Raw genomic sequence first — 16440 nt, forward strand, 5'->3', positions numbered from 1 at the left:
CATTTGTTTCTGGTGAGAAATTAGTTATCATTTTTATCATTTTTTCTCCTGTATATAATGTCTTCGTTTCTCTAGCTGCACTTCTATGATTTGCCCTTTATTTTTAATTTTCAACAGTTTGACTATGAGGTGCATAGGCATGGTGTTTTTTTCTTCTTTCTTTTTTTTTTTCCTTTCTTTGCTATTTATTCTTCCTAGACTTTGCTGAGTTTCTTGGATCTGTGAATTGATATATATCTATACATATATATTTTATCAATTAGCACAGTCATTTATTTTATTTTTTTTCCCCCAAAGCCCCAGTAGATAGTTGTATGTCATAGTTGCACATCCTTCTAATTGCTGTATGTGGGACATGGCCTCATCGTGGCCGGAGAAGCGGTGCCTCGGTGCGCGCCCGGGATCCAAACCCCGGGCCGCCAGCAGTGGAGCGCGCGCACTTAACCGCTAAGCCACGGGGCCGGCCCAATTAGCACAGTCATTATCTTCTGAAATATGTCTTTTGTACCATTCTCACTCTCTCTCCTGCTTCTGGACCCCAATTACACTTGTGTTACAACATTTTGTATTGTATCACAGATCTTAGTTGCTCTGTTCTTTCTTTTCCCTTTCTTTTTTCTCTTTGTTTCAGTCGGATACTTTCTATTGTTTTTATGTTTCGGTTCACCAGTTCTTTCCTCAGCAATGTTCAGGTTCTGTTAAGCCCAATCCAATGAATTCTTCATTTCTGATACATTTTTCATCCTAATCTTTTTTTTTATAATAGTTCTCAGGGGCTGGCCCAGCGTTGCAGTGGTTAAGTTCTCGCGTCCCGCATACCTGGCGGTGCCAGGTTTGCCAGTTCGGATCCTAGGTGCAGACCGACTCACCGCTCATTAAGCCATGCTGAGGTGGCGTCCCACATAGAAGAACTAGAAGTACCTACACCTAGGATATACAACTAGGTACTGGGGCTTTGGGGAGAAAAGAGAGAAAAGAAGAAGGTTGGCAACAGTTGTTAGCTTGCGGCCAATCTTCCTCAAAAAAAAAAAAAATAGTTTTCATGACTTTGCTGAAATTCCCCATATCTCATGCATGGTGTCCACTCTTTTCATTATATCCTTTAGCATTTTTATAAATCTTATTTTAAATTGTCTAGTAATTTCACCATCTGGGCCGTCTCTAGGTCTGCTTCTTTTGACTGTGGGCCACATTTTCTTGCTTCTTTGTGTGTAGCAATATTTAATTGTATGGTGGGCATTTTATTTAACTGTAGTAGAAATTAAATAATATTTGCTTCCAAGAAAGGGCTTGCCCTTCTTTTGTGCTGCTGGAATGGGGGGCTGAGTCAAAGTGATCTCTAGTGGAGCTGGGTTTGGGCTTCCTGGCTGCTTTAGTTTTACTGAGCTCATCTGTGGCCTTCAGTGTTTTGAGGGCTTGGGATCTGAGCACTAATGAGGTTCAGGCAATCCATTTTTTGACTTCACAACTGAACTACTAGCTTTCAAAACTGGGGTATCTCTTTCTGCTTTAAAGTCCTGATGCCCATTTTTAGGGTTACTGAAGAGTTCTCTTTTTGTTTTCAGTTTTACTTCTGGCTCTCTTTTGCTTCAGGAAATCTCTCTCTGACCTGGTATCCTGCCTCCAGCCTTCAAATGACTGCTGTCACGTACTCTCTGAAGGCCTGGAAGGAGTCATTGGAATGTCTCTCAGGTCTTTTGCCTAGTCTAGAGCCTTGGGAGGGCAGCTGGTTTGCATTGGGAGAGACCTCTCAGGCCTCAGGGAACGTCTCGCTCAGCTTTCCTGCCATGCCCCCCAGGCTTTGGTATACTCCTCCACGCAGTTGGTCAGGACTTGAGGGAAAGAGTTGGCAGGTGAGTGCAGACTTGCTCCATGGCTGGGGCTTTGTGACTGGGGTCCTCAGAATTCTAATGTCTCATGCCAGCACCCATGTGGCTGTCAATAGTTTTAGTTTATTTAAAAATTGGGCTGTTTTTTTCTTTACCGTTGTTTAACTTATTCTTCTTCTCCAGCTGTTTGTCAAGAATAAGAGCAGCTTATCGCTTCCCAGTGTTTGGTTCTTACAGGTTTTGTTGTGTCCTCAGCACCCCGATGGGTGGAAAACAATAGCAAGTACAGTTTTGTAGGTTTTCCGGCTTCTTTTGGTTGTTAGGATGAGAAGAGTGGTGTTTTGTGACTACTTTGTAATCCTGCCGGAAGCTGTCATATTCTTAATACTTTAATGCTTAGTTATGTTAGTTGGAGTGGGTGTTACTACAGTACATAGTATTTTTCCTAGGCATTATCCTCATAGTGAATTTAAAGACCTATTTTGAAAGATAAGCGTTATCTTTGCATTTTATTATTTGATGATTCACTTGATTAAATAAATAATTAGGATTTTTTCAATACTATGACTTATTGTCCTTTTAAATTGAGAATTTTAAGTGTCATATTTCTTTGGGCTCTAGCAGGTCTATCCAATTGAACTTTCTGTGGTGATAGAAATGTTCTGTATGTGCTTTGAATATGGGAGCCACTAACTTCATGTGATTCTTGAGCACTTGATATGTGGCTAGTGGAACTAAGGAACTGAACTTTTAAATTCAATTTACATTTAAATAACCACAAGTAGCTAGTGGTTACTATAGTGAATAGCACAGGCCTACGCACTACACATATTATGGCAAAAACAGTAGCTTAATGTGCACAGTTATGCTGAACAATTCTCAGAATCACTGCTTTTTAAGTACACTTTCATTCTTAGTACCTGCTTTAAGACTTTTGACCTTTTTGTTGCAGCTTGAGACATTGTATGTGTCTGGGTTCTCAGTGAGGAATAGAATTTTCAATGAATGAACAGTTAGATTTGTAAACTAATATATACACATTTTCAAATATCAGCAAACTGTTTGATGAAATAGTTGTAGAAGAAATCTCATTACAACAAAAATCGATCGGGCTGGCCCCGTAGCTTAGCGGTTAAGTGCGCGCGCTCTGCTGCTGGTGGCCCGGGTTCGGATCCCGGGGCGCACCAACGCACCGCTTCTCCGGCCTTGCTGAGGCCACGTCCCACATACAGCAACTAGAGGGATGTGCAACTATGACATACAACTATCTACTGGGGCTTTGGGGGGAAAAAATAAATAAAAATATTAAAAAAGAAAAAACTGTTTACAAAAAAAAAAAAAATCGAGCTTTATTTCCTGAAGTTTTAGCTACCCTACTCTGTAGTTGTTCATGAAGCTGTTCAGATACAGACCAGCCTGAATAAAGAGCAATGTGGTGTTTATCAGGCCAACAACTTATGGAGAGAGAAGTAGAATTCAGTTCTTAAAATGCCTAAATTTTCATCCGTCCCCCTCCCCCGCCCTGAGAAGTGTAGTATGCACTATGGAAAGGGTACTGGACAAGGGGGCTGGGGGCCAGGACACTGAGTACTAGTTTGATTGCCACCTGCTAAATTAGCTAAGTTACCTTTGTAAAACTGCTTAGCTTGCTAATCTGTAAAGCAAAGGTTACTTGTTATTAGAATCTTAATTCTATAGTTTTAAGATTAGAAGTAATCTTTTGAGGTTGACTGATATCTCTTCTGCCTTTAGACAGGATGGTTACTGAAAACATGTCACTTACTGTTATATTATTATTTTTTTTTTGTGAGGAAGACTAGCCCTGAGCTAACATCCGATGCCCATCCTCCTCTTTTTGCTGAGGAAGATTGGCTCCCTGGGCTGACATCCGTGCCCATCTTCCTCTACTTTATATGGGCTACTGCCACAGCATGGCTTGACAAGTGGTGCGTCGGTGCATGCCTGGGATCCAAACCTGCGAACCCCGGGCCGCCGAAACAGAGCGTGTGCAATTAATCGCTATGCCACTGGGCAGCCCCTATATTATTTCTTTTAATTTTAAAGATGCCAGTGCTGAATGTCTCCTGACGAAATCATAGTGATAATGTGATTGACCCAGTTTCTTCATTTTGGAAATTAGATGAATGTTGTTGGAGAAGGAAAATACATATGTGCTATTTTGTCTTTCTTTGTAGCTGGACAAATTTGCCAGCATAAGAATTCCAGGGAGCAAGAAAGAGAGACCTCCACTTTCCAACCTGAAGGCTGCGTTTGCAAGCAATGATTGCTCTTCAGAGATGATGGAAAACATTCCAAAGCCAGTGTCAGAGAACGAGCTCTTAGAACTTTTTGAAAAGATGATGGTAAGAATTTTGATTCCCTATAAAATATTGTTTGATGTAAAAGCTTTAGTGTTGGCTCGTGTTAATGGAACACTAAACATATCTGGAACTCATGTTCCATAGGGTGATTTCTGATGTCATTTAAGATAGTTCTTTAGGCATAGAGAGCTTTAGGATTATAAAAATAAGAATCCAAAGAAAAATGTCACACCAATTGTTTTATACAGAATACATAAAACTCTAAAGTATCAAATGATAAATTTTTGTCTTGAATGGATTATCTCAGTGGTTTGTCTGGGTTCGGTTCCATTTAGACTGATGGTGACAGTGCTCTGCTGTGGGCGTTAAGTGTACTGGTTTTTGGACCTTGTTTGATTCCTTTTAGTTCTCAGGATAACCAGGTTTGTATAGTCCTGCAACAGTTATATCTGTAGATAGTTTAACTCACTGTTTTTGGGGTGTGCCTTTTCTGGTGGAGACACCTGGTGTCATTTGAGGCCTTCTTCCGTCAGTTCCAAATAATGATGATTCTCTGACAGACTCAGCTCCTGGCTTGAAGCTGGCTGAACTAATTTATTTGACCAGTAACCCCCATATGTTAAGTATATTCAAACCATTTACCACAAAATGAATGCTAATTTCATCTAAATAGATTATTTTCGTATATAGTTCCTCTCAATTTGCTTATTCCTAGGATTCAAAACAAACATTTTGAAAAATTAAATGAGTAAGAAATGCCAGAAGGTAGTATTTAATGATTAAGTTCTTTATAAGTTCAGAGTAGGAAGAAATTACTTTAATTTTTGAGATACCTCATTGGCTTCAGGGGAAACCCAAAATGGAAAGGATATTATAGTAGTTTAGGGAAATTTAGTAGAGAGGGGGAATTAGAGGCAGGTCTTAACTTAGGAGAGGATTTGGATAAGCAGAGGGAAAGGGCCTTCTCTCGAGATGGGTTAACAGCAGTGAACAAAGACAGAGCTAGGGTACAAATGGCTCCGGGGGGACCAGTGAAAGGCTGGAAAAATTACACTGGATGATAATTTGGGGCAGTTTATGAAAGGACTGCGTATGCCATTCTTAGGAGTTGTATATTATCTCAGCATCATGATTTATTTTGTATATGTCTAATCTTTCACCTATTGGTTTTGACAGCCTTGTTTAGTTTGTAGAGAAGTTATTGCATTCACCTATTTACTTTAGAGTTGTAAGATGTGCTTGGAATTTGAGAAGTTAGTGGCTGCTATCTTCATTATTCAGCTGGAATCAATGTGTTCGCCATTATACTGCCTTATTTTCTCTTCAAGTATTTGTGTCTAGCGTTGCACGTGGAGCTTCAGAAGACCCCAGAAACAAAGAATGCCTAGTTTGTGCCTTCACAGGATTTTTAATTAGTGTTAGGAATCACTAACTTTTCGTCACTGAGCATACATTTTATTACTATTGTTTTGCATGGACCCTAGGCTTGGGAAATTCTTACCTATTATTATATCAGCTCTTGATGAAGTGCTAATTTTGGTTTTAATAACCACAGATGTATAACTCTTTAGTCACCAGGAGCTGATGTAATTTCAGCCTAGAACAAAGAAAACCTAACCTTTTTTGCTAGCTTTTGCCACTGTTAATGAGGCTTATATAAGGGTAGCTCTCTTCAGTGCTACCTTGGAAGACTCAAGATAGAAAAGTGCCCTTTCCTGCCCCTCGTTCATGCACTATATGTGGAATCACTCACCTAAATTATCTGTGAGATTCTGGAATAGTAGTTTTTTGGTTTACTTGTGATACGTTAAGAAAACACAATTTTTCTTTTGCGTCATAATTGCTGGTGCCATCTGAGTAAGTAGAGAGAGCAGGCTAGTGATGTTAAACATTTACAAAGGCCACGTTTTATTACCACAAGCCATTAAAAGTACAACTACCTACAAAAGTACTGAATACAGTTTATGGTATTCTGTTCCAAACATGATTACTTCAGAAGTGTTTTTCTGTTAGTCTTACCTTTCCCTGGGTCAGAGTATCAATTTTAATAGTATGTACAGGGCAGATGGATATTGACACTTTAGAAGTGTTTACAGAATACATATTTAATAACTGGGCCAAATCACTTGTTAAATCTAAAACAGGCCTCCCTGTTGGCGGAAGATCTTTTTCAATCAAACTCACTTTACTCAGCAGAAGTAAAATGAAATTGTTGCTTTCTCAGGGCTGCCCAGTTTGCTAATGAATGAGTTTATCACAACTAAGGTCTATTTAAAAAAATGAGTAGGTTTTTAACTTCCTTTTCTGATTCCTTGACCATATCAGAGTACATTGGAAGGAAAACTTGCTGATTCTGAAGCTGAGAAGGGTCTTTTCCTTATTTAAATGTAGGTTAGTGATATTTCTCAGGCTTTTCAGGGTACCACAGTTTTGACAAATTGAAAGCTGTTTCTATGTGTGCAGAGGATGCTAGATTTAGATTGGGTTTGATTTTTGGCTTGCACCTATCTGTAATATTTTTATTACCTATCTGTAATAAAAATTATTTTGAGAGGGCCGGCCCCATGGTGTAGTGGTTAAGTCCGGTGCGCTCTACTTTGGAGGCCTGGGTTCGCACGTTCCGATCCCGGGCGCAGACCTACACCACTCATCAAGCCATGCTGTGGTGGTGTCCCATGTACAAAATAGAGGAAAGACTGGCACAGCTGTTAGCTCAGGGCTAATCTTCCTCAAGCAAAAAGAAGAGGAAGATTGGCAACAGATGATAGCTCAGAGAGAATCTTCCTCACCAAAAAAAAAAATTCTTTTGAGGAAGCAACAGTCTTCTACCATTTTAACCTTTTGGCATTTGCACCTACAGAGGTTTCATACCATTTAAAAGTTGCATCTAGAGTCTTTGTTTTGACATTGTGCAATATAAAAATAATTCTTAACATTATCAAAGGTATTTAAATAATTTTTACATAAAGTGAAAACTTTGTTTTGAAGAACATCTCTTTTCCCTCCTCAAGACAGTCCTTTGAAAGACAGTGTGCTGACTTGATTACTTAATGAATGCGAAGTACAGTGTGATACTTCAGCATTTGTACTCATTTCATTTTATTTAGGAAATTGATTTACTTGGTCTCTGGGTAATAGTTTCAATATGTTTTTTTAAAAGTACTGATGAATTTTGAGATATACTTCTTTTTAAGGGCTTTTCCTCTTGTCTGTCTTCTGGTTAAAGCAGAATTTTTACCTGAAAGCCCATCCTGGTTTCTCTATGGATCTTAGATGTGTGAAGTAGTTGTGTGACCATCTTGTATATACAACTTTGATTTCTGGAAGTCAAATTTCAGTGGTTGCTCTTGAACTCGCTGTGGATATATGTAACTGGTTTTTTGAATGAAGTGAACATGGTAGGTACAAGCTGAAAGTGACTCGTTTATTCCAGCCATTGCCTCTTTAAACCAGCCCTCTTGGCTTATTCTTTCCTGCCTCTGGATAAAATTCAATGCAGGTTCCAGAGCGTTCCATTTGCTTTCAGATAATAAAAACCCTAGTTTAATATAAATAACTTAATCTTCATCCAAACAAAGCTTCTCCTTTTCTCCTTCAAAGCCTGCTCCACTTAGAGTCTCCACTAGGGGCTGCTGTTAGGGGTGTGGTTGACCTCTTTTCCCCACCTCGCTTTCCTTTTCTTTCCTACTCTAGACTGAATCTTCTCCTCCAGGATTAGATTGGAAGTGAGGGGAGGAGGAACAATAATATGCTTTCTGGCTTAGATTATTTATAATCTGGCATTGGTGCCGTGGGGTGTTGTATTCGTTTTTTTTCTTTTTTTTTTTTTTGCAAGGAAGATCAGACCTGAGCTAACATCCATGCTAATCCTCCTCTTTTTGCTGAGGAAGACCTGCTCTGAGCTAACATCTATTGCCAATCCTCCTCCTTTTTTTCCCCAAAGCCCCGGTAGATAGTTGTATGTCATAGTTGCACATCTTTCTGGTTGCTGTATGTGGGACACCGCCTCAGCATGGCTGGAGAAGTGGTGCGTCGGTGGGTGCCTGGGGATCCGAACCGGGGCCGCCAGTAGCAGAGCACGTGCACTTAACTGCTAGCCATGGGGCCTACCCTATATTAGTTTTCTATTGCTGCTGTAACAAATATTACAGATTTAGTGGCTTAAAACAACACCAACAGGCTGTCTCATAGTTCTGTGGGCCAGAAGTCCAGGTTGATTCAACTGGTTTCTCCAGGTTTCACAAGGCTGAAATCAGTGTTGGCTGGCTGGACTCTTACCTGAGGCTTTGGGAAGAATCTTCCAAGTTCAGTCGTGTTGTTGGCGGAATCCAATTCCTTACTGTTGTAGGACTGAGGTCCGAGCTTTCTTGCTGATTGTTATCTGGGGGTGCCTTAGCCTCCAGAGTCTTCTTTCATGTCCTTCATGTGGACCCCTACATCTCAGATACATCAATTCCATCTCATGCATAGGATCTCTCTGAATTCCCCTTCTGTGGCATCTTTTGCCTCCGTCTGGAGACAGTTCTCTGCTTTTAAGGGCTTTTATTAGACTGGTGGCACCCAGATAATCCAAAATAATTTCCCTATTTTAAAGTTCATAACCTTCATTACATCTGCAAAGTCCCTTTTGTCATGTAATATAACTTGTTTACAGGATCCAAGGATTAGGGCGTGGGCATCTATGGGGGACCGTTTTGCCTGCCAGAGATGTAGGAGATTACAAATGCTGATTCCTTGCTCTTGTGGTATTTTTGTGGCCTCCCTCCTCCCAATCTCACCTATAATTCCCTTGTCACTAGTGATGTCTCCTTTGTCTGGCCTTCTGCCCCTGTCTTCCATGAGCCCATTCCTCTGCTGGGGTCACCTGTTGGATGCAGTACCTTTTGGATGGCCCAGGCCTGCTTCTTCCTGGAGATCTACATCCTGTTCATGGGAAGCTAATGTACCCTTTTCCCCTAGCTTTGTCCTTTATCTTTTCTTCAGAGCTTGTCCTCTACAAATAATAGTTTACTCTGGCTCTATCTACCAATAGCTTTTAATTTTTTCTATTTCTTTTTTTCCCAGATCTTTACCCATCTTGCTGTAAGTGGCTTTCTAATCATCACATCCTATTCGCAGCATGTAACCATTCCCTCTTGTTTGCATTTCTCTCTTTCCTTGGGTACCATGACACCTCTTTCTCTTGCCTGATTTTCCTCCTCTCTGGGCAATGCTTACCAGTTAGTAAGCTGGTTTCCAGGTTTCCTCTTCTATTTGTCCCTTTATTTCCTTTGAGTGTTGCCTCTGGCTTTCCTGTCCTGTCTTAATCCTCTTTGGTTCCATACACTCCCTCCTGGGGGATCGGAGCACTTTCATGTTGTATAATATCTCCTGTAATCTGATACCTTGTCACGTCTTCTACAGAAGAACAGCTATAAGCGAGCTCTCTAAAAGATGCTAAACTTCAACAAACCAGAAACCGAACTCATCATTTTCCATTTTTTTCCAGTTTTATTGTGATACACTTGACACATAACATTGTGTAAGCCTAAGGTATACAATGTGATGATTTGATAGATATATATATTTCGAAATGATTACCACAATAAGGTTAGTTAACAAATTCATCACCTCACATTTTTTTTTCCCTGTAGTGAGAACTTCTAAGATTTACTCTCTTAGCAACTTTGAAGTATACAATACAATATTCTTTTTTTTTTTTAATTTTATGTATTTATTTTTTCCCCCAAAGCCCCAGTAGATAGTTGTATGCCATAGCTGCACATCCTTCCAGTCGCTGCATGTGGGACGCGGCCTCAGCATGGCCGGAGAAGCGGCGCGTCCGTGCCCGCCCGGGAGCGGAACCCGGGCCGCCAGCAGCGGAGCGCGCGCACTCAACCGCTAAGCCACGGGGCCGGCCCTACAATACAATATTCTTAATTAGCGTCACCATGCAGTACGTTAGCTCTCTAGAACTTATTCATTTTATAACTGCAACTTTGTACCCTTTGACCCCCTTCATCCATTTCCCCCACCCCCCAGCCCCTGGCAACCACCAATCTACTGTTTAGGTGAGTTTGGTGTTTTTAGATGACACATATAAGTGATACCATGCAGTATTTGGTTTTCTCTGTCTCACTTATCTCACTTAGCATAATGTCCTTAGGATCCATCCATGTTGTCACAAATGGCAGGATTTCCTTCTTTCTCATGGCTGAATAATATTCAATTATGTGTATGTGTATATATGTATGTGTGTTTGTTTATATATATATATAGTTTCTTTCTCTCTATATATGTATATATAGTTTATATATATATATATCTGTGTGTGTATATATATATATATATATATATATATATATATATATATATAAAATTTCTTTATCCATTTATGCCTCAACAGACACTTAGGTTGTTTCCATGTCTTGGCTATTGTAAATAATGATGCAGTAACATGGGGGTACAGATATCTCTTTGAGACAGTGTTTTCATTTCCTTTGGATATATACTCAGAAGTGGGATTGCTGGATCATATGGTAGTTCTATTTTTAATTTTTTGAGGAACCCCCGTACTGTTTTCCATAGTGGCTGTACCAATTTACATTCCCACCAACAATGCACAAGGGTTCTTTTTTTTCTTTATATCTTCACCAGCCCTTGAGGGTCTTTTTGATAATGGCCATTTTAAGTGGTGGGAGGTGATATTTCAATGTAGTTTTGATTTTCCTTTCCCTGACGATTAGTGATGTTGAGCATCTCTTCCTGTCCCTTTTGGCCAATTGTTGATCCTCCTTGGGAAGATGTTTATTTAGTTCTTCTGCCCGTTTTTAAATCAGGTTAGTTTCTTTGCTGTTGAGTTGTATGGGTTCTTTATATATTTTGGATATTGACCTCTTATCAGATATGTGGTTTGCAAATATTTTCTCCCGTTCCGTAGGTTGACTTTTCATTTTGTTGATGGTTTCTTTTGCTTTGCAGAAGCTGTTCAATTTGATGAAATCCTACTTGTTTGTTTCTTGTGCTTTTGTTGTCATATCCAAAACATCATTGTCAAAACCAATGTCAAGGAGCTTTTCCCCTATGTTTTTTTCAGGGAGTTTTACAGTTCAGGTCTTAAATTTATCTTTAATCCATTTTGAGATGATTTTTGTGAGTGGTGTAAGGTAGTGGTCCAGTTTCATTTTTTTTTTTGCATGTGATTATCCATTTTTCCCAACACCATTTATTGAAGAGATTATCTTTCCCCACTGAGTATTCTTGGTTCGCTCATCAAATATTAGTTGACCATAAACGCATGGGTTTATTCCTGGGCTCTTCATTCTGTTCCATTGATCTGTGTATCTGTTTTTATGCCAGTACCATATTGTTTTGTTTACTATAGCTTTGTAATATAGTTTTAAATCAGGAAGTGTGATGCCTCCAGCTTTGTTCTTCTTTTTCAAGATTGCTTTGATTATTCATGTTTTTTGTGGTTCCATACAAATTGTAGGATTGTTTTTCTTTTTCTATAAAAGTGCTATTGGAATCTTGATAGGGATTGCATTGAATCTATATATGGCTTTGGGTACGATGGACATTTTAACAATACTAATTCTTATCTATGAAGGCAGGATAGTTTTCCAATTATTTGTCTTCTGTTTTTTTTCAATGCCTTACAGTTTTTAGGGTCGAGTTCTTTCACCTCTTTCGTTAAATTTATTCCTAAATGTTTTGTTGTTTTTGATTCTACTGTAAATGGTATTGTTCTATTTCTTTTTCAGATAGCTCATTGTTAGTGTATAGAAATGCAGCTGATTTTTGTATGTTAATTTTATATCCTGCCACTTTCCTGAATTTGTTTATTAGTTCTAACAGTTTTTTGGTGGAGTCTTGGGAGTTTTCTATACATAAGATCATCTGCACACAGACACTCTTCTTCCTTTCTGATCAAGATGCCTTTTATTTCTTTCTCTTGCTTGATTGCTCTGACTTAGGACTTCTAGTACTATGTTGAATAGGAGTGGTAAGAGGGGGCACACTTGTCTTGTTCTTGATCTTAGAGGAAAAGGTTTCAACATTTCACCACTGAGTACAATATTAGTTGCAGGCTTGTCATATATGGCCTTTATTGAGATATGTTCCTTCTATACCTAATGTATTGAGGTTTTTATCATGAATGGAGGTTGAATTTTGTCTAATGAATCCCACTTGATCATGGTTTATGATCCTTTTAATGTGCTGTTGAATTCATTTTGCTAATATTTTGTTGAGAATTTTTGCATCTATATTCATCAGGGATATTGGCCTATAGTTTTCTTGTAGCATCTTTGTCTGGCTTTGTTATCAGTGTAATGATGGCCTGGTAAAATGAGTTTGGGAGTACTCCCACTTCTTCAATTTTGGGGGGAGAGTTGGAGAAGTATTGGTGTTAATTCTTCTTTAAATGTTTGGTTTGCCAGGGAAACCCTCTTGTCATGGGCTTTCCTTTGTTGGGAGATTTTTGATTACATATTCCATCTCCTTGCTCATTATTGGTCTGTTCAGATTTTTTATTTCTTCATGATTGTCTTGGTAGGTTGTATGTTTCTAGGAATTTATCCATTTCTTCTAGGTTGTCCAGTTTGTTGGTGTATATGTAACTGTTCATAGTAGTCTCTTATAATCCTTTGTATTTCAGTGGTATCAGTTCTGGTATGTCCTTTCATTTCTGATTTTGAGTTGTCTCTCTTTTTTTTATTAGTCTAGCTAAAAGTTGGTCAATTTTTTATCTTTTCAAAAAACCACCTCTTAGTTTCATTTTTTAAAATTCTCCATTTCACTTATTTCTGCTCCAATCTTTATTATTCCCATCCTCCTCATCCTCCTACTAACTTTGGGCTTAGTTTGTTTTTTTTTCTAGTTGAGGTATAAAGTAAGGTTGTTTATTTGAGAGATTTCTTCTTTTTTAATGTAGGCATTTATTTCTACAAACTTCTCTGTTAGTACTGCTTTTGCTGCATCCCATAGGTATTGATATATTGTGGTTTTGTCTCAAGATTTTTTTTTTTTTTTTGTGAGGATGATCAGCTAACATCTGATACCAATCCTCCTCTTTTTTTCTGAGGAAGATTGGCCTTGAGCTAACATCCGTGCCAATCTTCTCTACTTTGTATAGGATGCCGCCACAGCATGGCTTGATAAGTGGTGCGTAGGTCCGTGCCTGGGATCTGAACCTGTGAATCCTGGGCTGCCGAGGTGGAGCACGCAAACTTAACCACTACGCCACCAGGCCAGCCCCTGTTGTAGAACTTTTTAAAGAGGATTATTCTGAATTCTTTGTCAGACAGTTCATAGGTCTCCATTTCCTTAGGGTCAGTTATTGGAACTTGATTGGTTTCCTTTGGTGGTGTCATGTTTACCTGATTCTTCATGGTAGTTGTATCCTTGCATTGGTATCTGTGAGCAGTCTCCTCTCCCAGACTTGACAGGTTCGCTTTGGCAGAGAAAAACCTTCACCAATGTTCTGATTGAATCTATCCCATCTGATTGAACCTGATGTTCTTGGCTAAGAATGTGTGAGAGGACTCACCTGGGCCCATATTTACTCATAGTGAGCCCCACAGACGTTTCCCCATCACCACTGGGACCAGTGCTGTGGCTAGGCAGGCTTTTGTGGTTCTTATGATCATAGGATGCACTTCAGCAAGAAACCATCAGGGAACTTTGAAGAATAAGATTTATTACTCGCAGGTCCTGGAGGGTACACAGCACATCAGAGGGCCACACAGCAAGGTCATGGGTAGAGAAAAAGGGAGGAAGCACAAGCCCAGAGACCTTACCTTTATTAGAGTTGAAGGTAGGGTGTCTAGGGTTTTGTGGGTTCACTCTTTATTGGCAAACTTAAAGCATAAGAGTGGGAATTAAGACATGGGAAGGGAAAAGTGAGGTCAGCCAGGTGGTCAGTTATTTAGGTTGCTCAGAGCTTTCTTAAAAGGGGAACTTCATGGGTGGGGGCAGTCTGGTTTTTAATCTAGTTGTTTTGCTAGTAGTTGTGTCACACAGCTGGCAATATGTTTATTCAAGATGGATGTCTTTCAAAGATTGTCTTGGTTGTCAAAAGCTTCATGTCAGCTCAGCTTGGGGTACTGGATGGGCCAACTGGTACTGTCCACTGGCTGGTGGGGCTTGCTGTCATGGTCTCTAGTTGAGGGAAGCCACTGCCCAGGCTCTGAGGTCAGGGTGGAGGTGCTGGTGGTGGTGCTGCTGGCTGTGCCCCGCTGTTGGGTGAGCCTCCTGACTGGTCTCCATGTTCAAGTGTGGTCACTAGTTGGGCTCCCTGGTAGGGTAAGGCTATTAGCTGTGCTCCGTAGTCATTTGAGATCACTAGTGGGGCTCTGCAATCACCTCTGGTCTGGCAGGGTCTCAGACTGTTTCCTGGCAGGGGAGTGCCGCTGGTTGGACTCCACGATTGGGCAGGGCTGCGGGCTGGGTTCTGCAATCACTCCTGGTTGGGTGGAGTCTGGGGCTGCAGGCTGTGTCCTGATGTTGAGCAGGGCTGTAGCCTAGGCTTTGTGATTTGGTAGGTAGCTGGCTATGCCCCTTTATTGGGCAAGGTTGCTGGCCGGGCTGACTGGTAGGGCAGGGCCTCCAGCTGTATCTGGCAGCTATGTGGGGCTGATATCTGTGCTCTGGGGGCCAGGCAGGATCCTCCTGGCTTCCTGGTTGGTTGGATTGTTGGCTTTGCTCTGTGATTTGGCAGCATCATGGCTTGGTTTCCTGCCTGTGTAAGGCCACAGCCTGTGGTCAGCAATTGGGCAGGGCTGTAGGCTGTGCTCTACTGCTGGGCGGGACTGTAGGATGGGCTCTGTGGCTGCCTGGGTTCTCTGGCCAGGCTTCCTGGTTGGGCATGACTAGAGACTATGCTCAGTAGTTGGGTGGGCTGTGAATTTGTTTCCCTGTCTAGATGGGCTGTAGGATGTGCTCCAGGGCTACTGGGCATCTGTGGCCACAATAACCACTGGGGCGAGACTGGAGGTTATGCTCAGCAGTTTGGTGGGGCTTTGAATTCGCTTCTCTTTCTAGGTGGGCTCCAAGACTGGTACAGCTCGTTGGCTGGGGACCTACATCATGCAGAAAGACCATCCGACCATCTGAGCTCCCTGGCCAGACAGGGCCACTGTTTTGGCTCTTCCAGATGGGTGGAGCTGCTGGCTGGGATCTCTACTTTCGCGCTGCTGTAAGCAGGAACATGGTCCGCCAAGATTTGAGCACTGGTTGCTGTTTAGTCTACCCCGCTTGTTGGTCTCTACTGATTCCCAGTGGTTTCCATGAGGGGAGGCTTGGAATGGGCCTCCCGGGAAGCGTCTTGCAATGCTGGGGAAGCTGAATGTCCACCTTGGACTCTTTTTTCCCACTGGAGAAACCATAAGGCCCGGGGCATCCTCTTGGTTCGGTGTAGTGCAGTGCTGGCCTTGGGGGAAGGGTGATGTAGTGAAAATGAAACGCTCCTCCTACCCTTTTAATGCTGTCTTTGTTGGTTTCTGTGGTCCAGGGGTGTGCTTGAACTTCATTCCCACTTTCTGGGATTTTTATGATGGTGTCTTGCATATGGATAGTTGCTAGTTGGTCTTTTTGAGATGGTGACCTATGTCACCATCTTGTTAATGTCACCTCTCCAGCACATTCCTTTAAAAACCAAAACCGGAAAAAAAAAAAAAAAACACCTCCTGCTCTTCCCTTAATACCCTCTTTCAGAAGCCCATGCTGAAACTCGATCTCATTCAGGCATTGGTCACATCCATTCACTTCTCTGTCCTTATTAGGTCCTGGTTTTATTTCTCCCCTGTTCAAGTTTTCCTGCTCTATTACTTGGGCTAGTGCAGTGGCTTTTCTGTCTGCCCTTCCATGCCTCTGCTAGAGAACTCGGATTATTCACACTTTAAATCTTAGCCCAAATATTACTCTTCTTTGACATCTTCCCATGGTCTCCCAGACCTAGGCACTCCTTAAACCTGCTTCTCAGAGCTGCTTGTGTGTAAGTCCCCTATGGAATTTATCCTTTTATTTATTATTTTGATATCGATCTCCCCACCAGTTTAATCCGTGGAGCATCACCCAACTGGTTTATCATCCCAAACAACTGCCTGTCTAATTAAGTGCAACTTCCTAACTTTTAAGATTTCTGAGATACTACATTTCTCTTTGCCTTAAATTCTATGTTTAGAGGAAAATTAGCTTTAATTGCTAGTTTGCCCAATAACACAAAAATATTAAAATAATAAACAGGAAGAGAGATTTCATGCATTCATACTTTTTCTTGTTTTCTCACTTCCGCTGTTGAGAGAGTGAAA

The 16440-nt window shown here is 40.9% G+C and overlaps 1 protein-coding gene across 2 annotated transcripts in view; it reads left to right on the forward strand.

Annotated features, from left to right (window-relative positions):
- DIAPH3 (diaphanous related formin 3) overlaps positions 1 to 16440 on the forward strand; it is a 480740-nt gene that overhangs the window by 42878 nt on the left and 421422 nt on the right. For both annotated transcript variants that reach the window (XM_004433600.3, XM_087436004.1), the window contains one exon: positions 4025 to 4192. In XM_004433600.3, coding sequence (XP_004433657.2) covers positions 4025 to 4192 — 168 coding nt within the window. The remainder of the gene's footprint in view (positions 1 to 4024; positions 4193 to 16440) is intronic.

The sequence above is a fragment of the Ceratotherium simum genome, chromosome 10, assembly GCF_057802395.1.
Source record: "Ceratotherium simum simum isolate JZ-2026a chromosome 10, ASM5780239v1, whole genome shotgun sequence".
Lineage (NCBI taxonomy): Eukaryota > Metazoa > Chordata > Mammalia > Perissodactyla > Rhinocerotidae > Ceratotherium > Ceratotherium simum.